At 35.4% G+C, this 27,504-nt stretch overlaps 1 protein-coding gene across 1 annotated transcript in view; it reads right to left on the reverse strand.

Annotated features, from left to right (window-relative positions):
- Positions 1 to 27,504, reverse strand: part of LOC136024737 (pancreatic triacylglycerol lipase-like) — an 82,467-nt gene that overhangs the window by 24,576 nt on the left and 30,387 nt on the right. The window contains exons 3-7 of the mRNA XM_065700170.1: positions 27,301 to 27,472; positions 26,017 to 26,117; positions 22,370 to 22,494; positions 19,556 to 19,696; positions 3,134 to 3,257 (exon numbers count right to left, since the gene is read on the reverse strand). Coding sequence (XP_065556242.1) covers positions 3,134 to 3,257; positions 19,556 to 19,696; positions 22,370 to 22,494; positions 26,017 to 26,117; positions 27,301 to 27,472 — 663 coding nt within the window. The remainder of the gene's footprint in view (positions 1 to 3,133; positions 3,258 to 19,555; positions 19,697 to 22,369; positions 22,495 to 26,016; positions 26,118 to 27,300; positions 27,473 to 27,504) is intronic.

Below are 27,504 nucleotides of genomic sequence, written 5' to 3' on the forward strand. Positions count from 1 at the left end.
TTAGCTATCATTGAAGCAATTATTCTTGGTCTGGTAAATAATCTCGTCCCCTGGTGATTTTCTAAAATCTTAATTACTCTACTTATTATTGGTTCATTTTTCAAAAGAATATTATAAACTGGGTCAATATTTAAATTTTCTGTATCCCTATTTATTGAAAGACTAGCAAACATAGATTTTTCTTTTATTTTGATAGCTTCTCTCACCCACTGAGAAGAACCTCAATCATTAGAAATAGCCATGGCCTCATCAAATTATACGAAATGGTTAGGGTGAAAGAAGAAATGTTCTACCAAAGCCAAAACAAAGGTTTCAGGAGGCATGCTTAGTTGAAATAAAAATAAAAACATACGAAGACATACTAAGTAGGCAGTTTGGGATTACCTCTGAGTCAAATCGTCGTTAGAGGGGGAGGACTACCTGGTCTCGAATCTTGGTCAAAACAATATTGTTGATTTCGCGGACGTCTTTATTCTTGGCTGCCAGAACCTCTCGTTCTTTTAGCCGTTTATGATTTTTATAATTGGTTAGAATATTCGGAAATACTTTTTCAACCAATTCATTTTTGGACGTTACTAAACAGAATTCAGTAGGCAGTTGTATACGTCCTGAAATTGAGTCTACTGGGAGCTTTCCGTTTCCAATTGCCAGCAATTTATCTGAAAATGTTTGACCAGAGTCATCGTTTTGCAATCGGACACGCATATTTGTAGTTAATTTTAATGTCTTTACGTGTGACCATAAATTAGAATTTTTCAGGCAAGCATTCATTTCGTCTGCAGGGGTTGATCTATTTATTATAGATAATGTTTGCCTAAAATCTCCCGCAAGCAATATTAATGTGCTGCCAAAGGGTTTCGAATTCCATCGCAAATCTTTCAACGATTGATCCAGAGCCTCGAGCGATTTTTTGTGTGCCATTGTGCACTCGTCCCAAATAATAAGTTTGCATTGCTGCAATACTTTACCCATCCCAGATGATTTGGAAATATTGCACGTGGGAGTTTCTGTAGAATGAAAATTCAGAGGCAATTTCAAAGCGGAATGAGCAGTTCTTCCACCAGGCAGCAACGTTGCGGCTATTCCGGACGACGCAATTGCCAACGCTATATCATTTTTTGATCGAATTGATGCCAGAATCAATTTTATCACAAATGTTTTACCAGTGCCTCCTGGCGCATTCAAAAAAAAGACTTCTCCAACGTTGTTTTCGACACAATGCATTATCTTATCATAAATGTCCTTTTGCTCAGACGTTAACTTAGAAATGTTATTTTGTACATACGACAATTGATCACTCGTGCTGTAACTTTGTTCACGATCCAATTCTACACATGTTGAAACAGCAGCGTTACGATTAGGTGAAGGCATTCCCAAACCCTGAAGAGGTTTGTTTGCCATACATCGCGCAAATCTTCAATAATAACTTAAGTGTAGTTATAAATTTCTGATGTAAAATCAAAAGTCATATCTGACGTCTCTAGCCGGTTTCCATGGAGTATATCCTCGGCCATTTTCGATTTATATTTTTCCCATAACTCTGTAGGAGCTGAAGGAGAGCAAGTTGTTAGCAAGATTCCAAACAATGCACGAATTTGACTTGGAGTTGACGTTTCGCACGCGTCATTGATGCAGTTATCCCAGTGTTGGTCATTCTCCAATAAATTCAGAGCTTGGCATGCACTACGGTAAGTGTCATCTATAATACCGTTTACAGTTCTCAAATACTCAAAGGAAGTCGGACCGGGTACATTCACCAAAAGCAGGCGGAGAAAGAAGCATTCATGTTGATTGGGGTGAATGGTATAGAGTCTTCCTATCGTGGTATCTTTGAAGATGATAGGTTGGCCGTCGACTGACTTACCCTGTTTTCGACGTTCAAATACTTTATTTTTAGCATTCCACGTGTAATACGAAGGCACTTCAGTATACAGCAGTTTTTTGCAAAAGAATCATTTTGACATAACGAAAAGAAAGCAGTTAACGTTGTATCCGGTGGATTCAGGGCTCTTTGTTGCACGTTGGACTCCGAAAATAAACACGTAGTCCATTCTGTAAATGTACCGCTAAGTGAACAACAGCTGGACTACGTTCTTGTATCGGAAATGAAAGAATTCGTCAAACAGTTTCATTACTGCTTATGTATCTTCCAGCCTGATATTGTGCGATTTCATCGATATCACTGATTTCGGACTGCAAGCCAAAAACTGCGATGTATTTGATTGCCTTTACGGAGTTACAGTATTCAACGTTTATGTGTGCATTAAATGTTTTTGACAATAAAGGTGAATATGAAACAACCCACTGATTATCTACTTCGATGGTGGTACCGTTATGCTTCTTTATTATTGCTGTTTTACCGCCATCTTCAGTAGATCTTCTTCTATACTGTGGGTAACCATCATTGCCAGTAATTGTGTTGGTACGTCATATGCAAAGCCTTTGACGTCATAACAAACATGACGTGAGTCGACAAACAACATCATGACGGCATAATGCTCAATCCTTATAATGACGTCAGTTGACAAACATGCATGACGTCAGTCAACACACAACACACAAACAACTTATTTTTATATATATAGATATGGCACTTCAAACAGAGCGCTATCCATGGAGGGAAATTCCCTCCCAAAAGCTTAAAAATATAAACATAATGCAACATCGAACAGAATTTTGCGGGGGTAAGACCAAAACTGCTTTCAGCGACCCTTCCAAGAGAAATTGACCTAAAACTTAAAAGGAAGAAGAAGAAACTTTACTTTTTGCAATGACATAGGAGAATGTTATGATAAAATTTCAAATGCTCTCTCTGAAAATATAATTGGTTATCCTTATAATTTGTAATTTGGCTCACTGGGACATAAAAAAGCGGCAAAACTAAGGTAAGGAGTTACTGCAAAATGAAAACAGGAGAAGTATGAAAAATGAATCGTATAAATAGAATCATAAAATAATTGAATTATAATCACATAAAAAGACAAAGTGAAACATGCCAGGACCACTGGTGGGGAAAACAAGCCTACTGATGGAGTGGTCTGTTACGTCAATATGATATATAAAAATTGCCTGCTTTTACAGCTCCGAAAAAATGCTCAGCTTGGCGATTTTTTTCTTGTCTTCAAATACTTACGCAATAAAAGCGCTCCAGCTAACACATGGCACAGCTTGATAGACACAGCGATATGATAAGTCCATGCTATCAACAAAGTATTCTGTAGATCTTAAATGGCTGCACGCAAAGTCTTCAATGCTTCCTGAAAATGTAGTCACCATTAACAGCAGAAAATGAAATTAAAGCAGCTACATATCCCATATCCCTCCTTACGAATATCTCACTCTTTCCTAAGCATTCGTCCCTCCAATGTTGATGACACCAACTATTGTCAGATGTCAAACACTTGCGCAATGCTGCAAGTTTCCATTTTTGGTTTTTATTATATGAAGTATATAAAATTTACTGAATCAAAAAAAATGCTCGAAAATATCTCATAATGTTATAAGAATTCTAAAAAATAAAGATGGTATGTGACAATCCTACTGAATGTGCTTACTTTTATTGCTCAGCTTTCATTAAATTTGTTTAGCTGGATTGCTTACCCTTGAACCGCAAGAAGGGATGGTAGGAATTTTTGTTGCGAAATAATAGGCTGGTATACAGCAGAAGTTTCCAAACTGTTTTGACCGCAGGCTCATATTTTTCAGAAGTTTCGAGTTTTCTAAGGCCCCATTAAATAAAAATATTTACAAAACGAATTTCATTTTTTGTTTAGCAAAGATCCAGTTTTTTTTGGCACATTTCATACACAGATATCTTCACAATTGTATGAGAAACTACAAGTAATTAAAATATTAACAATTATTTTTATTTAAAAACTTGTTAAGTAAAGGAAACTTTCCCACATATTTTGTTCTTTGTGCAAAAAAAAATATGTTGTTGTTTGTTTGTTTATTGCACCAAAAAAATTTCGAACCAGGAAGAAAATTAACTAGAGGAAAATTAATTCTTTAATTTAATTTCAGTATTAGGCCCACCGTCCTATCTAATTTAATACTTTTAATTTAGTTGCAAATATTTCGGTCAAGACCTCTGCCCACCGTTCCTACTGCAAAAAAAAAAATAAATAAAAAATCTTTGCAATAACGGCTAAAAAACTAAAAATACCCTTTCATTGTTACCTCTTTTATTAAGGTTTGTTGTTAAGGTGTGTACTGTTTTTAAATGTCCTGGTGCCTTTTATCTGTATTTCTTACTCATAATTTCCTTAATTGTACTGAGGACGATTGAGCGGAGATATAGACAGAAATATTATGTAGTATTATAAATATTCTTTACATTAATAATTATTATGTGTGTAAAAGGGGCTTCCCCCTCCTCAGCACTTTGCTCTTTGAAGAGGAGGCAGCCCCCCTCATATACGTAATAATTTATGTGCGTTTTAAGTTTAGCCTATGCTGCTACTTACTTTCAGTGCAAAATTTTTTCTGTTTAACTTCTGATTGTTTTTTAAATAATACCGGCAAATCCGACTCCCTCTCCATAGAAAAATTCCCTTCCCCTCCAAAAAATTCCTCTTTATCTTCACCCTCGCAAGAAAATACCCCCGAAAATAGCAATATACTTCCGAATAACCAATACTAATTCAAACAATAGGCAAAGTTCATGGCTTACAGCCCTTTCTCCGGGGGCTGTGGGTGGTTTAAGCCATCCTCAAAGACATATTCATTAGATCTTTTGACCATGCTGAATAAAATCTCAAAATTTGGATCAGACGACTTCGGGGAGAAAGGGGCGTCGGAGGGGGACTAGCTGCCCTCCAACATGTGTGGTCACTTGAAAAGGGCACTAGAACTTTGATTTCCGACAATCTGATGGTGTGAATGTCATTAAGATCACATGATGTTTTGGGAGCGTTTTCCCCCTTTTCCAAAAATTGTGCAAATATTTTCAGATCCGTAACTTTTGATGGGTAACACTAAACTTGAGGAATTATATATATTTTGAATAATCATCAAACTTAAATCCTTGTGATGCATCTGTTGTTATAACAAGACTGTTTCTTGTAGTTTCTGTTACTATTGAGCCATATTGCTCATTGCTTACGCTTCATTACAACAGATCATAGAATTTAGCATTAAATATACAAAAAAAGACATTTTAGACAGTGGGTGTTCATTCAAAAACTACGAAAATTATTCTTTTAGTTCAAATAGACGTTTTGAAAGTGTTCTTTTGAAAATAACCGTGAATTGCAACGCAGAAGAAGGTGTTAATGCACAAATCATTTTCTTGCATAATTGGTAAAGAATTTGCTATTCGAAGTAGTTTCAAACTTCAGATATTCTTGCAAAGTTACGTTTGAATTTAAAGGCAAGCATTTAACGCCAACACTTGCCTGTGTATATTGTTGTACTTTCAATCACAATTAATAGGGAGGTTTTGAAATACCGTTATACACTATAGTGTTCATCTTATTCTTTTACGTTAACCTTAAATGATGACAATGATGTAAAATAAGGTAAAATCTTCCGTTTAGATTTTTGGTCTTTAATCTTTTATGCTCTTCTGTGTGCTCACGATAGATTGCTCAGCTGCAACTTAATACGTAAGAAGCTCAGCGTTCTTACGTAATTTATGAAACTAGAGGAACTTCAGAATTCGAAAGATAATTTGTATTTCCAAATAGAGCTGTCAAGTCAATTAAATACATCAAGTCAAGTCAATAAGTCAATAAGCTGTCAATTAAATAAAGATAGTTAATGGATTGGGAAGACTTGCAGGTTTTGGCATGTTCAGAATTTACGTGTACAATGGAACATATTTCAAATAATCATGGTAGTGATTTCAAGATGGGGCTTAAATCACTTTTTAAGTTGATTAAATAAAAAAACAACTTTTTTCAAATGAAAGTAAGGAGTGACATTAAAACTTAAAACGAACAGAAATTATTCCGTATATGAAAGGGACTGTCTCCTCCTCAACATCCCGCTCTTTACGCTAAAGTTTGACTCTTTGTCCCAGTTCTACTTTTTTAGACAATACAAAAAATAGGAGCTTGAAACTACTACAGTAGGGTCCTCTGATATGCTGAATCTGATGGTGTCATTTTTGTTAAGATTCTATGACATTTAAGGGGTGTTTCCCCCTACTTTCTAGAATATGTCAAATATTCTCAGGCTTGTAACTTTTGATAGGTAAGACTAAATTTGATTAAACTTATATATATATATAAAATAACATAAAAATATAATTCTTTTGTTGTAACTATTGATATCAAAATTCTGTTTTTTAGAGTTTCAGTGTATCATGTAGAATTTGTTCATAGACAATTTTGCTATTTCAGCCAAACACAAGTCTAAAATCTTGCTCAAACAATTTAATCAAAGATCTAGGATTCTAATTCTAAATTGTTGACTATATCTTAGTTCCAAAATTAATTAACAAACAAAACAAAAAAGACCTATCATGTACAACTTCATCGAAAACTAGGTTAAGTTGCGTAACTAGGTCACTAATTGATAGTAACTTTCTTTCTATTTAATTTTACCAGGTCGACTAGATTTTATCTACATTTATTCTGATATAAATAATAAACAAAATAATAATATATGGATCAAAATAACAATCAGTGAAATAGAACTATGCTATTAGCTTTTAAAGTTGCTGCGTTATTTAGAGTAAGCGAAAGATGAGGACAAAATAAATTCAGTACACTGTTTTGCAGGGGTGTCTTTTATTGGGGAAGGGGGCAGTTGGCTCCCCCAATAATTTGGAGAAAAACTCATTATACATCCCATGCCCCTTGACTATCTGGATATGGACCTCTCTTACCCTCTTGCCATGTGAAAGAGCGAAGATATACAGTTTTTCCCTATTCTTGATCGCTAACTGATATAAAACAAAATAAAACATAATGATATATAAATAAAAGGAATAGTAGCAATTTTTTTTACAATCTTTTCACGGCCATACAAAATTTTTCGACGACTCGGTACTAGGTCGTGACTCACACTTCGGTAAACGCTGGCATTTTGCCAATTTGGGATAAATACTCTAGTAAAAATGTGATTTGACCTCAAACAAATTGCTATACAAATGATTCTTTCACCACCCGACTAAAAATATGTGCTGATTCCAAATCCAAGAAGTTTGCCGCTCTAGCTCTTTCACAAATTTGATTTTTTTTTTTTTTTTTAGGTTGAGGGTGAATTTTTTAATGTAAAAAATCCCGCCCTGAAAAGACAATTCCGAATTTAGGAAGCGGTTTAGGGGAATGGTTCCCAAAATCACCACGATCTTTTTGCCCACAAAAATGCCAACAACTCAAAATGCCCGCGACTCTAAATGCCCACAGCTCAAAGTGCCCATGACTCAAAATGCCCACGATTGGATAAATTTTAGGTTTCAGTTTTTAATTGGGGATTAAACGAGGGGTTGTTCACTCCACAAACCCGTGTACACCAGGTGCCGGTGCTGAGAGGCGCTGGGAGGGTACCGACCACCGTGGAGGAGTGAAGGGATTGGAATCCGGAAACTTGAGGCAACTAAACTTTCGAACGGGTGATCGGATCTTAATGAAACTTGATATTTGGAAAGACCTCGTGTCTCAGACGCTACACTTCAAGTCCGGAATGGATCCAGTGACTTTAGAGGGAGCTGGAGGGGGGACCGGAAATCTTATGACATATCACACACTCATTCCCGGCAGCCCCTTCCCCGGAACCTCCCGGCACCTTCCACTTTTGTAAGTTTTACCCTGTCTAGCATGAAATGGCATCCTCCCAGCGCCTCCCGGCAACGGCACCTGGTGTACACGGGTTTGGAGAGTGAGCAACCCCTCGTCTCATCCCCAATTAAGGACTGAAGCCTAAAATTTATCCAATCATGGGCATTTTGAGTCGTGGACATTTTGAGTCGTGAACATTGTGATCGTGGGCATTTTGAGTGTTAGTTGCTTAGGGGTTTGAATTAATGTCCCCACATACATCGGGGTGGCTCCCAAAATCACCACACTGTTTCCGCCCACGCTCACAATGCCCATGACTCAAAATGTACACGGCTCAAAATGCCCACGATTGGATAAATAATAGGTTTCAGTCTTCAATTAAGGATGAGACGAGGGGTTGCTCACTCCCCAAACCCGTGTACACTGGGTGCCGGTGCTGGGAGGTGATGGGAGGGTTCCATTTCATCCTAGACAGGGTAAAAAATGACAAAAGTGGAAGGTGCCGGGTGGGTGACAGGAGGGTGCCGGGAATGAGTATACACCGGATGCCGGTGCCGGGAGGGAAGAAACCAGCGTGCCGAGCTGGGGAGACTCTCCAACATATTGACTCTAGTTCAAAATTGAGGAGTGACATGAGAGGTGCGTTATAAGTGAGAGATGGTAACGTCGGCAATCAAGGGGGGAATTAATGCCAGGTTTTTCTTCTCACTCAATTAGACTATCTGTCTTGGCTTTTTCTATAATTAGCCATGACTTGATGCCCACAAATATTCCATGTTAATTCAATTTTGAGCCATGGGCATTTTGAGTCGTGGGCATTTTGAGCCGTGGGCATTTTGAGTTGTTGGCATTTTTCGTGGGCATTTTGAGTCGTGGGCATTGTGATCGTGGGTATTTTGAGTGTCAGCCTACATCAGAACATTACAGCAACTTAGATCGAGGATGGAGAGGGTGAGTTAGTCTCTGAGGCAAATTTGAGGTACATAAATGTCTGACATTCGAAAATCGTCATCGTCCACTAGTTTCTACATTTTTTGTTCAACACTGTAATAGCAAATCATCTTGCATACGAAGATCAAAATAGGATTTTTAACATTTTAAAAAGCATGCAGATGTATAAAATTTAGTAATTTTTAGGGTTTTAACAAAAAATCTGATTTGTCAATTGGAACTAGTATAAATTCTAAAAATTTTAACATAATTGCAAAAGTTATTATGTAAACTGCAAAAGTATTTATGGTATCTGAGTGATAATTTTAAGTTTTTAATTCCAACTAGAAAACTACGTGAAAATTTAAATATAGTTTGGTTTTCCTTTCTCTTCCATTGCCCCGTTATGTCATTGTATGGGTGGATTTCTAGTCCAGAATGATGGTTTGTTTAATCTGTAAGAAAATAATGCTCGAATGGGACAAGAAAGTTGTTGTGACTGAAATAGGAGCGAAAAGCATAAACGAATCGAGTAAAAAGCAAAAACAAACTGATGTGATGGCTCTTGTGGGGGATTGTTTTCACAATTCATGCCGAAGTTCTTACTCAAATGCAAAGACTATTGACAAAACTTGCGATTCTTAGTCAAGCAAAATGAGTCCCAATGAATCCCAAGCAAAATGAGTCAAGCAAACATGACTTTAAAATATTGCATCTCCCAACACTCTTAGTTATCACACTGACCTCTCCACTAGGTTTTACCTTCTTCTTAATTACTCTCATAGACGAATTTTACATAGTTGCCAACTGCAACCCAAATTAAAACTAATTTCACATTCTTTTTCACTATCTTACCCAAGAGAACTGTCTGATTTACCATGAACAGTCACTGTCTGAACCCATTATCAGTTTAATTTTCACCCTCAGTGTTGTCGTTTCACCAAATCTCTTCACAGTGTGCTTCTTTGTTTTGCTTGCGTTTGTTGCTTTATTTTTCATTTCTACTTCTTCTTCGCCTTCCTTGTAGCAAAGGCTGCTTCAATCTTCGCTTTCACTGATGTATTAGTAAACACTTTTGTTCTGCCCTCCTTTCTTCCTCGAAGCACTTTGTTTTCTTGGTGGTGCTGGGATGTGGTTTTACACGTTCTGAAAGCATTCGGTGAGAGGAAGGCAGTGCAGGTAGGGATGGTGTTAGAGTTACAACCTCTGATATGCGGGGCAATTTTCCACTAGCTTCATGGGCTAAAAAAACATTTGGTTGGTCTGTACTAAAGAGCACAGATTTTCATTATCAAAACAGTCTGGATTGATAGGGGGATATACATTCCGAATCCCTTCTGGATGTTTGATGGTATGAAAGATTTTTATAAGGGGAAAGATTTTTCCACCAACCCAGCTGTGATGTAAAAGGTGACAGTTCATCTTGATGGTGACCGTTGCTCGATGGAAAAAAAAAATACTGCTAATTTTGATAATTAATTCCTGTTACAAATACACAGCTGTTACATATTTCAACTATTAGCAAAAGTTCTGAAACACCACAGCTATTTCGTTTCTACCGAATTTCTACTTCTTTCATGAATAACGAATAGGACCAGCGTCCAGGCAGTGACTCGCAAAGTTTCTAACTCGTGAATAGGCTCAAATCTGATGTAAATTAAAGCTGGGATTTGAGAAAGACGGATCAAAACAAAAATGTTTGCGGTCAACAATGATTGCGCAAGCGGTGCGCGCTGCTGCTATATTTTAACTGTCACCGATAATAGATATCTGAAAAAAAAACTGTCACCGATAATAGATATCTAAAAAAAAGAATATAAAAATATAAGGCAGGTTCAATCAGCCAGGGGGCTGCCCCCCTGCCCCCTCTATTGGTGCCCATACAGAGTAACTTTCTTCGGCCATAAGCACTTGTTATACAGCTTTATAAATCATTCATGTGAAAAGATAAATTTTGTGGAAGAAAAAATTAAAAGAATCTCTGTTCAAACACAAATAAATTCTCCCCTCACTGTTTTCCAGAGAGTGTAACATTTATAAAAAGGGAGTACATTTATATACAATTTTATTGAAATGTACTTTTAGCTAAATGTAACTAAAATAAGTTTAAATTAAGTCCTTTTATTTTATTGGAAGGGGGAAATATATCCAGTCAACTGAAACTATAATTTGTAATTGAAATCGTTTCTTCATAACCAAAATAAATAAAATACATATGTAATCTACCACTATTACCGTTTCAGATGGCATCCTATCAAGCGATCATCTACTCCTCCAGTTCCACATTTACATGTCCCCTTTGCAAAATAAAACAAGATCCTGTGGATTTAGAAAAGTATCATAGGATCACATAGATGTATCTTCCTTTCAATACACTCTTGATTCTTTGCGGATGAAAATTAAAATCCCTTTCCATCTTCTGTCTACTTCATTGAAAGGGAACCCACTAGACCTTGATTGCTTTCTAGCTGAGTTGACTCATTCTCGTAAGGTCGCCTCTTTTGTATCTGTACCTTCGATAAGGGTCAAAATAGGGACACAGAAACGTGGTAAGAAAGAAGATGATGAGTCGCAAGGTACCAAGCAGCGTTAAAAGTTTTGGTTTCGGATTTGGACTGACTCATGGAATTGGTATGGTAATGCGTCCATAAGGGTGCGGCTAGGTAGCCAGCTGAGCAAATCCGTCACTGTTTGGAAAGGTGTGAAACAAGGCTCAGTGCTTAGTCCAGTTGTTCTCAATAATGCTATCAGAACCGTTTCTAAAAATATTCCTCCATTTCTAATTGAGCCCTATATTGGTGTCACCCATCTCTGTTACACAGGCGATATTCTTCTATTATCATCTGATCTCCAGGCTCTCCAAAATACAATTCATACAGTTTGCTCTGGTCTTTATGAGATTGGGCTTCACCCCCTCTGAAGCTGAGCTTCTCATCTACGGTTCGTCTCAACAACCTTTCGTTACTATCAACGTTGTACCAGAAACTATTTCTGCATCGCCCTCTCTGAATTATTTACGTCTTGCGTTTGGATCAAATGTTAAAAATACTAAAACACTTGTTATCTCGGCGTTTAAGAAAGGCTTAGAAAATCGTATGGGCTACTTGCTCGAGTCAAAGGCCAGTCTCACTAAATAACTCTGGGCATACTTTACAACGCTTTTTTTGCAGCGCATGTTTTCTTCTTGGTCCCTTTGTGGAGTTCTTTTCACAATATCTGAGCGGAAGGAAATTAGATCTTTATACTTCTTTTTTGCAAATATCTTCTGCAATTGCCGCTCTAGACTTGCAACCAGTACATTTCAAGTAGAAATGGCGCTTTCGATATTTCCTCAAAAATGAACCAGCTTGTGGATAGGTTCCATAAGTGTCAAGAAAATATTGTCGACTTTCGACTTAACTGTTTAGCTTAATTATGCTGCGAAAGTAGCTGAGATGTTGTTTGTTTTTTTGTGAGTTTTTTTCTTGTTTATTGTTTCCAATTTATTTAATTTTTCTGTATTTTTGTACTCCTCTAAGTGCATTTTATGTATGTAAAGAGGGTTTAAATAAATTATTATTAGATGGAAAATTTGTCCCGCTAATTAAAGGAAATCTCACACTCCTGTTTTAAAAGTAAAATATTATTTGATTACAAAATAAAATACACACTTATCATTTAATAAGAGCAAAGAGTTTAGATGTGAAGTTTATTTTAGAAAATAAAATTCTTGTCAATTTAATTTGTGTGAGTTTGAATTTTTTTATGATAGATAAATTTCTTTTCTCTTTCAATTTTTGGCTTATTGTTTAGTTTTATTTCTGCTAATTTTGCTATTACTTTTCTTAGATTTTTTGTTGTTGAAAATGTTGTTTTATAATTAATTTGTGTTCATTTCTAATCTATGTAGAATACGGTTTAACTGCAGGAATATTTTTTAAAGTTATTTTCAGCTATTTTGATTAAAAACTGGAATGTTGTAGTGCAATTTCACCTTAGGAAAAATGTGAATATTCACAAGTTACAATTGAAGTTTCCCACTAACTTTAAAATTGTACTTTACTTTAAAATTTGGGCCGGACGGGAAGTGTAATTTTCAACCCTGTAGCTTGAAAATCGGCAAACTGTTCCGTCTTTCATGGTGACAAAGCCATCCTAACCCCCTCACATACCTCCTCACGTAAAAGATACACATCTAAGTCCACCATTTTGTTCACAACATCTTTTCTTTTTCTCTCGTGCTGTGACTGTTAGCGTGAGATATTACTTGGATATCTAGGTTACTTATGAAAACAGTTTTGCTTTGGTTTACTAAAAAAAAAATTTTGCTTCAATGAGTAACGCTACAGAATGTTTTCCAAATTTTTTGTCTTTGTTGACAGCAGCGGTTTTAGGCTTCGTAATCTGGAGGGGGTAAGGTTTACCATAGGAGTGTAAAAATATCAAATAAAAGGAATATAATGACACATTTAAGAAAATGGGGGGGGGTAGTTTCCCCTGACCAGGCCTGGAACCAACACTGTTTGTGGAGGTTTTACTACTCCTATCTACATCCCAATTATGTTTCAGCTAACGTGTGAAAATCTTTTTTTTCGTTACAAATCGACGCACCCAAAGTCTTCTTTCAAAATATCCTGTTCTTATTGAGTTTCCTTTTGCCCTTACCAGTTGGTCTCGTCATTACATCCAGTATCACATATGGTAAAATTTCTGAGCCGCTCGGACAGAAATGTTTTTTTTTTTTACCTATTTCGGGTTTTTTTACAAGCCAATGAAGCTCAGCTCTTTTTTTTTTTTTACAAAATGTGCTCCGCTTATGTCCATTTTGGCCAGTCCACATGCTCAGAAAGCTATAAACCGGTCGGAGACAAAAAATAAATTAGGCTTACTTCTGGTATCAAGAATCGATGCAAGTTGATTCTTTTTTTCTTGTCATTGAAGTCCCCTTGTCCCCACTTACTTCTCTTGTAAGTTTCAATTTATACTCTTGTGTCATACACAGAATTTGTTTTCCAAATTTATGTGTCTCTACTCACTTCACTGAGGAGCCTGCTGTGATCGAGTCTGTACACCGTGTCAAATTAAGGTAATCAGATACATAATATTTTTTCGCCTAGTTTCTAGCATTACAAATAGATAAAACCATTTTTTTCTTTTTATATGTTTGTTTCCGTTGACTTTTGCTGTCCATGCTTAAATGCCTTGTAAAACTCATGTCTTTCAGAGACTAAGCAAATTTCAGGTCTATTTTTGGATATCACGAATCAATCCAGCTGAAGTTATTTTTAAACATGTTTTTTTTTCATTGGGGTTAAGATAGCCCAAAAGCTTATGGATATTGTTTTCAATCCAATTGGAGACATTAGACTTATGGCTTCTGTTCGGATATGAAGGATCTTTTAGTTTCGGATTTGTATGATTGAAAATATTTCAATTCTAGTAAGGGCTAATTGAAAATGCTCTAGGTTCTTCGTAGTTGTAAAAAAAAGTTTCAGCCTGTTTTCATTTGAATGAAATTTGTTTTCAAATTTTTTCTGTGCATTTGGGTCTTCTCGATCCAGGTAATTTGTGATATAAGTTTCAAGCTGTTCAGAAAGCAAAATTTGTTTTCCGATTTTTGGGCAAGTTCTAGAGGGCTTGTTCTTCCAACCTGGATATTTGTTTCTGTATCGGGTTCCTCTTTTTCCTTCGATTAACTGATGAGTATTTAGTCCTCTTGGCCCCGAGTCCTCTTGCCCTCTTGGCCCCAAGACTTAGAGGCTGAAGTCTGAAGCCAATCAGAACCTAAAATACTAGAGCCCAAGGTGGTGCCCTCTAACACCCCCAGTGGAATTGGAAGTTCCCTTGGCCAAGTGAATGATCCCTCAAAGTTTCTGATCAGAAAATATCGTTCTCTTTTCTATTTATGGACCCAATTTTTAAGGGCACACGCCCCAATATAAAGACTTATATCGATATTAGGGTTCCATTTGCCGAGGAACTTGCGGACTTATGACTCCAAAAGTGTCCGATATCAATACGAATATTTTTTTTTGTATAATTTAGGCATTAATTCACTTGCATGTGTATCTAACAAAGAGGAAAAATACCTGTTAAGGTAGCTGAGAGCAGAGCTTCTTCGCTTTGAACATTATAAGAGGAGTAAATTATAAAGGGAGTCGGTACACCCTGGTTGTTGCAAGGCATCATTCGGGTAAAAATCCACATGTCCTGAAAACAATATCAAAATTGACAAACATGAATATCAATGGGAAAAATTGATGTTGCAGGTATTAAGAACTTACTGAAAACTATAGAATCTAACATGGACAACAAACGAAAATCTATATTATCACAAAATATATCAAGTTCAAGTTCTATTTATTTTCATAAAATAACAATAACAAAAACAATATCCCAAAGGGCTCAATGGCCTGTTATTTGGGAAACGGCATAAAATAAATAAAGAATCAAAAAAACTTGTCATAAACATACTAACCAACATCTAAATATAAATATATAAGGAAAAGAAATCAACTCACCGGCAGTCCCCGCGAAACAGCGACCCTCACATCACCCAACAATAAAATACAAATTAAAATTCTCTGCGTCATCGAGGATACAACACCAACAAAACATCAACCCCCCCCCCCCAAAAAAAAACAACATAAGAAACATTTAATAAGAAACCTTGAATAAGAAACTTTTCATCTGTCTCTTAAAGGAGCCAAGTGTTCGTGACTGCCGAATCTCAGCGGGAACCAAGTTCCAAGCACGCCCTACAGTCACAGCCAGGCCGAAGTCTGAACGAACCGAGGGACTAGCTGGAATCATCACATCCTCCCGGTTACGAACCATATACAAATTTACTTCCCCTACTAGTTTGAGCAGTCCAGAAAAAACAACATGGGAGATCTCCCTGGATGTATTGATATGCCAACGAAGATAAAGATAAAACATAAATATCTTTCGTCTTGAGGAGGTCAAGAGGAGTGTGTGTAGCCGACTGGAGAATCCTTGCTGCTTTCTCTTGAAGATGGTGAATAGGAGCAAGTACTGAGGGAAATGTGGAAATCCACACAGACGAACAGTAACATATATTAGGGTAAATCAGAGAGAAGTATAAAAGACGGAGAATAGGGAAAGGAAATAAACGCTTTAATTTTCGGATGATCCCAAGTCCACGAGAAAATTTTACTCTTATATCGTATGTAGATGGTGTTACCACCAAGCAAGGTGAATAAAGTTCAAATAAGGTGATCTTCTCGTATTTAATTTGTATAAACAAGAAACAAACCTTAAAAACGAAATATTTCATACATAAATGACTAATCTACAAATTAAAAGAATCAATTAAAATATAGACTATACGAGTAGCGTGTTCACAGATCAGTCAAACATTTCGTGGTAACGAACTAAGGAGCGACTCGGCCCAGTAGTAACCGGAGCTTAAAAAAATGGAATTTTGATAACATTTGATACATCAAAAGAAGTGACTTCTTATGCTGATCATTAAGTTTAATGTTACTCATCTAAAGCTACAAGCCCAAGAAAGTTTGTCTGATTTTCAAAAAAGGGGAGGGGGAGGTGAATAACACCAAAAGTCGAGCGATGTTACTGAAAACCACGCCATTAAATTCGGTATGTCAGAGAGCCCTTCTGTAGAGGTTTCAAGTGCTTTTATCTACAAAAATGTGTAGTGTTGTCTTTTTTACCAGAAAAAAGATCACGGATGCGTGTTTATTGTTTTTCTTTTTTTAGGTTGATCTTATTGAACCAGTAGTCTTAAAAGATCGGGAGAGGGCTGATTCAAACAAAAACCAAAGTTCTAATGCCCTTTTTAAGTGTCAAAAAGATTTGAGGGCAACTAGCCCCCACCCTCCTTATTTCAATTTAAAGTAAGGAGTAACATTAAAACTTAAAACGAACAGAAATTATCCCATATATGAGAGGGACTGCCCCTTCCTCGATCCTCAGCCTATATGCTAAAATTTGATTTTTGTCACTAAATTGATTTTAGTGACTTGATTTTTCAGTTGAAAAATCTAGTTTTTTTATTTAAGTTATGTAAATTGAATGCATGCCTGTGTGTCCTATGTCCATTGCAACGCTATTTACCCGGTCACCAAGTAACTTTAAGGAGTCGTGAGTAAACTCTTACAATGATTTTAAGGATAAAATTTCTCCATCCCCTCCCCTTTCTAGACCCTCTTGGTGCTTTTATTGCTGGGTAAAATTAGAAACCCCCAAATAGAAAAAACCTGAAGGTTCCTTTGGTTGAATGTATCCAACAACAGCCAACGGATAAGTTAATAAACCTAACCTTTTAAAATCATAGTTATGATCGTTATTTTACCTGTGGGGAACTTTTTCCAGGGAGAATATCTGGGGAGAATTTCCTCTGAAAGGGAATTATAGAGGGTATTTTACGGAAAGAATTTCACACAGCGTAGGATGTTTAATGGGATGATTTTACGGTGAGGGAGGATTTTCCGCGAAGGAGGAGTTATCCGCAGGGGGTTATTCGGGGGGCAATCATCCGTAAAGGGGATTTTTCAGTTACTTTTAAATTTCAAATTATGGACGCTATTAACATGAGGGGGGATTTTTTTTTATGAGGGAATTTTTAGCAGGGGAGAATTTTCCAGGGAAAATTTCCTACAAGGTGAATTTTTCCATGGAGGGAAGTTTTATGCAGAGAGAATTTTCCTGGGGGAATTTTCCTTGAGGATTTTCGTTGAATTTCCTTTCTTTTAAGATCGCATCATAAAAAGTGAGCTAGTTAGGAATAAAGATTTAAATGTGTATGATTCTTACCTAAAAGCCTAGCCTGCCCAAAGGGAAAAGGGGAGATTACCATCCTATACTCAAAACGTATGCTCTAATCTTATTGGTTTATTTTTTCAAGTCAATCCTCACATCTTTTTGGACAATCATATTAGTACTTAAGCCTCTGGAAAAAAAGGGAGCCAAACAACTCAGCCTTTTATCTGCTTTTGAATTTACTTGTTGTTGCAGAACCTATAACCTGAAAGTTTTCTTTTGTATGAGATCTTAAGCAAGTAGAAAGGGCCAGGAGTTTTTGAGCCATGACATTTTTTTACAGCAGGTGTTAACAAGGCGGTGGAGTCAATACTGGTGGAGTCAAACCCGAAAGACAGCAAAGCCGTTATTTGTTCCTGGGACTTCTGTCCCAGCTATATCTTTTCTGATCAAGTCGTTTTAGGTAAATACTTATTTTATTTTGAAGTTATTTTTAAATGTCAATAGTCTTTAAAAGTTTGAGACAATTGACTAAGTCTACAGATATGGATAAAGTTTTTATATTTCACGGCAATTAGATATCAGACTCGTGCAACTCAAAACCATGGCCTTAAATATTCAATTCGCTTAGATAGAGCTTGCATTTGTGAAGTCCATATAAGGCTGGTCTACTGCTTACTAATAAGGTCATCTGAAGGGGCTAGATGCGTAGGGTGTTTCGGGACCGATCAACAACCAATGTGTCCTTACTATGACCTTCTTGAGGAGGCAATATTTGGTTTGCATATTTTTTGGTAAGACATTTTAAAGACCCTTTAGGACGAGATATTTTTCTAGTTGAGGCGTTTTTTTCAAAGTCTTTATGGGTCTATCACTGATATGTGAACATATTACAAGATAGGCCCGTCAATATGGGTCAAAGTCCTTGTGTGTAAAAGCACCCGGGTTTCAAGTGTTGACAGTTGGCCCAGCTCGTGTGAAATTAATGGAATTGATGTTCCTTGTCATGTCTCCTACAGGTTTGATATGTATGGAGACATAGGCCGATCACCCATGAAATATATGCCTTGGAATACGATACCTATACATGTCAGGGTTTTTTCATTAGTGGCTTAACATATTATATCTTAATATTTCTTTGCTAGATAAATGGAAAGCTTTACTAAACCAAGTTGATTTTTCTTAAGTTAATGCATGAGGACATACCTTCAACCCCCTTAACAAGAAGAAAAAAGAAGGGAGGGACTGAAACACTTGAATTTGTGTTCAGATGTTTGATTTATGGGTTTAAGTTAGTGTATAAGGGTTTAACAAAAAGTCTCCCGCTGCCACACCTAAAGATCACCTCAGACAATTTCAATTTTCTGAGATAGTTGCCTAAAACCTAATTAAGTAGCCATGATGAAAATCTTGAACGAATGAATTGGTGTAATTTAAGAATACCCCTGACTGCCATAGTAGAAGGCGGGTAGCTTTCGGATAAATTTTCCTAAAGTAACGTAAAATCTATGCATAGCTTGAGTCTATTTGACACTGCCTGTGTCATGGACGAAAACTTGCTTCAGAACTTTCCAGTACCATGAAGTGCCCGTACTATGTACTTCTTTCCAGACAATTTTCTTCAGAATTTTCTTCAAAGATGAAAAATCCTTTAAAATTTTATAGAAAGAACTTAGTTAAAGAAACTTTGAAAGCACCAGAAAATTTTGACACTATATACGTGATGCAATAGATAATTGCAAAGGTTTCCTCAAAGGGAGGGTCAGCAGGGCAATGATTGCTTAGCGACGACACTTCTGTCTTTTCGACGTGCACTTTGTTGCTGATATTCCCTTTGAGAACAGCTTAACAAGCGATACTTTCCAATTATTTTAGAAGTGACAATATATCAGACGCGACTTTCAGGTATGGAAAAGACAATATACCTCGTCCAAACATCAGATCGGCCTTAGACAAATCATTTGACTAATGAATAAATTACCAGAAAAATGCTTTGACCAAAAGAGGCATTGGCAAAATAAATTATCCGGAAAAAAAGATGCCGAGACAAAAAAAAGTCGCTCTCCAAAAAATGTCTTGACTGACAATTTTTGACAGATCCTTCCTTGACCAAAGAAGACCTGATGAAATTGAGAGTAACTTTTGTTCAATTGTAACCGACTGAAAATTAAGCTTACCAGTGTTTGTTGCAAAACCAAGAGCTACATGACGTGTCCTTGGCTTATCTGAATGAATTATGTCCACGAAACCTGCATCACTTTCATCAAGTCGGACCAAAGGATCAGCACCTTCATAATAAACTCTTGCAGGATCTAAACCTGGAATATAAAAGTACTTATAAATTAATTTAGAGAATATTCTCAATTTCATAATAATCTTTCTATTATTTTCTTATTATTTTCTTTTTAACTTTTCATCAAGTCACTTCGTATGAAAATAGTTGTGGCAAGAACTTCCGAGGTGCTCCTATCAAAAATTGAAAGCTCTAGTAACTTTTTAAGTGCCTTTTTCAAAACTATTGAAGGGTAGCTAGTTCTCTCCCATGCTTTTTTCAGAGTAATCTCCCCAAAGACTTAGAGGGAAAGGGAGAAATCTTTGACCCTGTGTCTTCAAAAGAGCTATGGGTACTAAAGTAAAACTTTCAGATAAAATGTTGACGGAGATGTTTGACTAAACCAATACATACTATACCCAAGTTATCAAAAGGGCTTATCAGCAATATATGTTTGAACGCTAAGGTTATTAATTTCAAACTTTCAGGGTATGTTGAGGGGGACGCTAAACAAATCAACGTTTGATTCCTTATATCGGTGACTCTGATTAAAATATTTTGTTTATTACGGTTCATTTGTGTGATCACTAATGTTTAACACCGTGTTTCTATTTTGTGCCATTATATCTGATCTAGTTCATGCTCTGAGAAAAAGAAGTTAATATTGGAAAATCAATTTTTTGTATTGGCAAACAATCTTTTAATGTATTTTTTGATTTGTTGTTATTTACTTTTTCTTCCCATGGGATTTCATCATTTTGAGGTTGCACACGAGGGAATTATGATGACGATAAGGGCTTGGGGAGCTTTGGTTTTAGAAACGGCAATTCTTACAGGCCTACGCACCAGGTACCAAGACGCTGCCACAGGTGACACGATTTCCGATTCTTTGGGAGCACTTTTGCTTATTTTGGTAGTATTTTGCATCACAAAAAATATGAATTTCAAATATTTATATTATATATGACCTAAACTTATGTTTTCCAACCCTAGGAAATGACTTTCTGGAACTCTGAATACGTTTAATTTAAGCCGTCTGAATTAGTCAGTCAAAATGTTACTAAGATAGTTGTATTTAAACATCGTAACACTCCATGTTAGAACTTTTCGAATTATCTGAATCATTGAAACTGTTATTGCCTCAAGAAAAGCAATAAGTCGGATTATTGCTAGTCAGTGACTAAAATCGTCTCTATATCTTTCTGTAAGTTGGTTCTATATCCCAACTTTTCTGTATTTCAATCTTGTACTTTTCGGTCCTGAAATTGACTACTAGAATTTTATTTATTACAACCTTCCCAACGCAAATAAGAATTAGAAGTATTCTGGGTCGTAATGGGCCGTACTCCTTGCATGTGTACCTTATCCTTCCAACCTGAACAAATAAATTCTACGTAACCAAATTTCACGTTTCCTAACCCTGGAAGATGACTTCCTGAACCGCTTAACAAGTTCTGTCGTCTGAATTCCTAAACCAAAATGTCAGTACAATTGCTGTCTTTCAGCGTCGTATTGCTCCATGTTCAAATTTTATGTTATTTAAATATCCTACTTGAACAATTCAGAGACAGATAACCTCTTATAAACTCTAGGGGAAAGCACCTAAGCTGGTCTAGAGCCGGGCAAAAGAAGTCTCCGGGACCTCCAATTGAAGGGGACCCCAGGTTTAACAAGCCTGGGTCATGTTGATCACTAACTGGCTTTCTGTATTGAGCAGCTGGGTTCTGTAGTGAATTGTTAATAGTAATAGAAGTATATACGTTACTGCGAATGTCCGAAGTCTGGTTAATGTCAACATTCACCGGGGAATGTCCGAAATGTCTCTTTCTCTGCTTGGATTCAATCGTATTTGCGAATCAGCTTTTTCAGTATTATGCAAGCTTTGATAGTAAAAGTTAAGGTTAGGTTGGGCTAGCTTAGGTTAAATTTTGTTGTAGGTCTCAGAAATGGGTTAAAAACCTAGCTTAACCTAATTTGTCAACATCAAACCTTATGTAAAACTGAAAAAGTTGACTGGCAAAGCTGACTAAACCCAAGGAGAAAAAAAGGTATTCTGTCATTCACTCGTAAATGTCGACAATCGACCGATTTCAGACATTCACGGCAGCATATACACATTTCTTACAGGGATTTCTAAATGAAAGCGCATTATTGCTTTGTATAATTGAAGTTCGTGTAGCTAGAGATTTTATTCTGAGGGAGGGGGAAAAATTTACCGTCTTTTTCCAGAATTTAAAACTCGTCTAAATTTTGTGTTATTATTGGACTTGATAAGTATAAAAAAAAAGTCTGAACCAGTCTTAAACACAGCAGCAGAGTGTAGGGAAAAAACCTAAAATATGCCTATACCCAGCCATTTGGAGCAAAAAAATTGTAATTTTTTTAAGCCTAAAAAAACTTTTTTGATTCACTATGTGAAGAGATATCAAACTCCAAAGAGCCCTAAAATATCGGTCAAATCCTTCTAAATTCTCAAAAACTATAAAATTTTACGTTTTCCTCTTAAAAGGGATAGATTAATTTATTTGTCCAACAGAAATGAACCCCAATTTCTCTTTTTCCAAAGAATTTTAAACATCGAACTTACTTTCCTTTTGATACAAGTTCAGACAGCCAAATCTTGGAAGATATTTTGGATTTAAAGCCGATGTTTATGGTAAATGCTCATAGACACCATGAGGCGGCTTTTTGCTTCTTATTTTTTACCTAGGATTCATACCTGTTATTCTTCCAATTCCCGAAATCCTTGTTGCCAAATAAGCAGCTACTTGCGCCCCTAGACCATGTCCAATAATGTGAATATCTTGTACCATGACGCCTTTCGCACTCAGGTAAGTTACTAATCTAAAAAAATATATTTACTTGGCATTGAAAATGTATTGTCTCTAAACATGCTGATAAATAAAAGTTGGATTTTTCCCTGCTACTCAGGAGAAAGCTAAAATTTTAAAACTAAGAATGAAAATGTTGAGCGGTCCTGAAAAAGTTGTCCTTGAATAGAATGTAAAATAGTGTAAAATGTGTAAATAGATTGTAAAATATGTCATGACTACGCCTTTCATTTATTGTCTTATATAATCTCAAATTTTTCCAGTTAGCAAGAGAAAAATGACTGTATTTTACTTTTTAGCTCATTTGGGGAAAACAGTGTTTTTAAAAAAATGTCTACTTTCGCCTAATATTTTTAATTTTTGGTAAAAATTTTTCGAAAAAATTCAATCATGTCATACTTCATCCTAAAGCAGGTCTAATGACTTATAATTTATAATGTATCTTAGTTGTATAGTCTCACTTTGATACCACGCCTACCCCTCTGACTTGTGAATGCCACATTTATACAAAGTTAAAAAATAACATAATTTTCCAAAATCAACATTTTGTAGATAGTGGCTTCATGATTCTCATTCACGCTGAATTCAATTGCATAATTTCCATCAAGGCAAAATCCCTTCTTAGGGGTGTTTTGCCTATATCTCTGGAATCATAGAGATTTTCATATGCTAATAGTTTTTGATAAGTAAATTTAAAATAATTCTAATCAACATATTTAAAATCAGCATAGATAAAGGATTTTTTGATGCATTTATTGTAATTGCAACTTCTTTTAAAAAGACTTTTATTAATAAGGTTTTTTGCTTACAAAATTTGTTATTACAAACTGTTTAATCCAAATCTTTTTAAATACCATGATGTCTACCAATACTTCCTTCAAACCCTGTTTTATACCTTCAAGTTAACATTCGTATAACAATTCTTCTAGAATGTAGATTATGCGTCAGAAGGTACACTCCTTGAAACAGCTCTCAAAGGGGGGTGGGTGTAATATATAAAAAAAAGATCAGAAACATGATCATCATTATCATCAATGATGATAACGATCAGAAACATGGGCTGGTCAGTTTCTTTTTCTTATAAACGAAGTAGAAAAGAAAAATTCGTAAAGATCTGATAAAAATTGACGCGATTCAGTTGCGGTGTATGACTTGACCATTTCGTAAGAGCCTAAACCAATGTAGTTTAAATATCCTCAATTTGAAATATCTTGAAAAGAATCCTGAATTTGACGAAAAAATAAAATAAATTTTTATAAAAGCTGGAAAGCCCTTGTTGATTCAAGGGCTTTTGTAAATTTAAGATAGTCAACACTATCGGAAACATGGGCTGATAATTTTCTTTTTCTTGTAAACGAAGTAGAAAAGAAAAATTCGTAAGACTCTCTAAAAAATGACGCGGTTCAGTTGCAGTTTATGACTTGATCAATTCGTAAGAGCCTACCTAAGCAACCTAAATATTCTGAATTTGAAAAAAAAAAATCCTTGAAAACCCTGAAAAGAATCATAAATTTGAAGAAAAAAATCAAAATAAATTTTACAATAGCTGGAAAGCCCTTGTTGATTCAAGGACTTTTGTGAATTTAACATAGTCAACACTGTCAGAAACATGGGCTGATCAGTTTTTTTGTAAACGAAGTAGAAAAGAAAAATTCGTAAGACTCTCTAAAAAATGACGCGGTTCAGTTGCGGATTATGAGTTGATCAATTCGTAAGAGCCTACCTAAGCAACCTAAATATTCCGAATTTGAAAAGAAAAAAAATTCTTGAAAACCCTGAAAGAATTATAAATTTGAAGAAAAAAATCTAAATAAATTTTACATTAGCTGGAAAGCCCTTGTTGATTTAAGGACTTTTGTGAATTTAACATAGTCAACACTGTCAGAAACTTAGGCTGATCAGTCTTTTTGGAAACGAAGTAGAAAAGAAAAATTCGAAAGACTCTCTAAAAAATGACGCGGTTCAGTTGCGGTTTATGACTTGATCAATTCGTAAGAGCCTACCTAAGCAACCCAAATATTCTGAATTTGAAAAAAAAAATCCTTGAAAACCCTGAAAGAATCATAAATTTGAAGAAAAAAATCTAAATAAATTTTACAATAGCTGGAAAGCCCTTGTTGATTCAAGGACTTTTGTGAATTTAACATAGTCAACACTGTCAGAAACATGGGCTGATCAGTTTTTTTTGTAAGCGAAGTAGAAAAGAAAAATTCGTAAGACTCTCTAAAAAATGACGCGGTTCAGTTACGGTTTGTGACTTGATCAATTCGTAAGAGCCTACCTAAGCAACCTAAATATTCTGAATTTGAAAAGAAAACAAATCCTTGAAAACCCTGAAAAGAATCATAAATTTGAAGAAAAAAAATCAAAATAAATTTTACAATAGCTGGAAAGCCCTTGTTGATTTAAGGACTTTTGTGAATTTAACATAGTCAACACTGTCAGAAACTTAGGCTGATCAGTCTTTTTGGAAACGAAGTAGAAAAGAAAAATTCGTAAGACTCTCTAAAAAATGACGCGGTTCAGTTGCGGATTAAGACTTGATCATTTCGCAAGAGCCTACCTAAGCAACCTAAATATTCCGAATTTGAAAAGAAAATAAATCCTTGAAAACCCTGAAAGAATCATAAATTTGAAGAAAAAAATCTAAATAAATTTTACAATAGCTGGAAAGCCCTTGTTGATTCAAGGACTTTTGTGAATTTAACATAGTCAACACTGTCAGAAACATGGGCTGATCAGTTTTTTTGTAAACGAAGTAGAAAAGAAAAATTCGTAAGATTCTCTTAAAAATCATGCGATTCATTGGCAGTTTATGGTTTGATCAATTCGTAAGAGCCTAAACCAAAGTAATTTAAATACCCTGAATTTAAAATACCCTGAGAAGAATCCTGAATTTGAAAAAAAAAATTCACAATACCAGGAAAGTCCTTATTTATTCAAGGACTTTTGTGAATTTTAAAGCATATAACATAGGCAACACTATAAGAAACATGGGCTGATTTGTTTCTTTTTTGTCAAAAAAAAAGAAAAGAAAAATTTGTAAGACTCTTGTAAAAATAAAACAACTCAGTTGCTGTTTATGATGTGATCAGTTCATAAAAGCCTAAACTAAAGTAACTGAAATATATTTAGCATCGAATTATACCTTACAAGCTCCAACTAATCAAGCAAGCTCCAAAAATTTCATCGCTGTACTCCTAAACTCTTGACCGGGAACTAAAAATACCCCATACGAAAAACTCAAATATAATTATATTTTAGCATCGTAGCACTAAATGAATATTTTTCATTTTTATTATTTATTATTTATAATTTCATTTTTATTCAAGGACTTTGGTGAATTTTAAAGCATATAAAATAGTCAACACTATAAGAAACATAGGCTGATCTGTTTCTTTTTTGTCAAAAAAAAGAAAAGAAAAATGTGTAAGACTCTTGTAAAAATAAAACGACTCAGTTGCTGTTTATGATGTGATCAGTTCATAAAAGCCTAAACTAAAGTAACTGAAATATATTTAGCATCGAATTATACCTTGCGAGCTCTGCTCCAACTACTTGAGAGTTTCCAACTGCTCTAAGGTATGGGTATCCTGCTCCATTTGTCCAGTCAACAGCTATAACATTTTTGTCATCCTTAATTAAAAATAAATAAAAAACTATTAGGCCAAATTTACCAATGTTCAAAGTCATTATTACTGTTTAAAATGAAATTAAACATGTTTAGAAAAAAAACATCCAGTCAGGAGTTACTGTAGTTTATGAAGATTACTAATAAATATCAAGCATAACATTTAAGTTTATGTTCACAAATTATAAATTTTACGAACAAAACTTATAATAGACGGGGGGAGGATACATTTTTGATCATTTCGGATAGCTGTGGCACATCAAGACTACTGAGGCTCATTTCAGTTTAAGTCTCTAGGTATATGGAAGCATTAAATTAAATAAAAATTGTCTTTGGAAGTTTTTAAAATGCTATTTCGAAAAATGACGGTTTTTTTACTACTCCCGTGTTTATAACAGTTCCTTGTTTTTTGTCTAATAGACCATTTAACCCTTCCGGTGTCATATGAGAATAAAGTATTTTTAATTAAAAAGTGTTTTTCATAAAATTAGTTGATTCTTTGCAAACGATTATGAATAAATACAGTCAAACATGAACCCCTATATCCCTTCCAGGAGAAACAACTACCAAATTTCTAGTGGGGGGCGGGAGTCCAAAGTTTCAGAAAAGCTTTTCCAACTTCGGTAATATTTGTGAATTATTTATTTGTTGTTTTCGACAAACACAGGAAGTGACAGGGGCCCATTCATATCGACAATTAACATATAGGTACCTACATAAAGAGAGGTATGTAGTAATAAAGAAAAAGAGAGGAAAAGAAAGTGACTGAGAGAGGGAGAGAGACGTAAAGTGAGGGAGAAAGGGAGATAAATAAAAATTGTATATCACACGATAAAACATTGAAGAGTTAAACTACGGACATGTAATCGAATTATTTTAAATTACATTTAGAAAACATTTTGTTAATTTATGCATTACATTTTTAATTGGAATTGAGACATACCAACCTTGTACAAGTTTTTCCTCTTTTTAATACAGTTGAATACCGTTTTCGAAGTATCGCTTATTTTGTATCTTAAATTTTCAAGTTTTTATCCCAAAAACTGCTGTTTTGTATCCCAAAAGAATACGAGTTAAAATAATATATTTTTTTAAATATTCTATCACAAAAAAAAAATCATTTTTGCTCTTTGGAAGATTCAGCCTGTAGGCTGGGATAAAAGAAAGTCTATGCTGACAAAAACTTACGTTGGATAACAGAATTCTTGATGCTTTTTGTATCCAGGAAGCAGATGGATTGTGAGTCCAATCATGGACCAGGACTATTAGTTTTCTTGATGGATCAAATCCTGAGTTTCCATAATTGAATTCATCATCAGCAAGTAATAAATAATAGTCTAGAGTAACCCCGTCTCCCAGACTGAAAAAAAAATGTCTTTTGTGATTAATGGT

Source organism: Artemia franciscana, chromosome 3 (assembly GCF_032884065.1).
Source record: "Artemia franciscana chromosome 3, ASM3288406v1, whole genome shotgun sequence".
Classification (NCBI taxonomy): Eukaryota; Metazoa; Arthropoda; class Branchiopoda; order Anostraca; family Artemiidae; genus Artemia; species Artemia franciscana.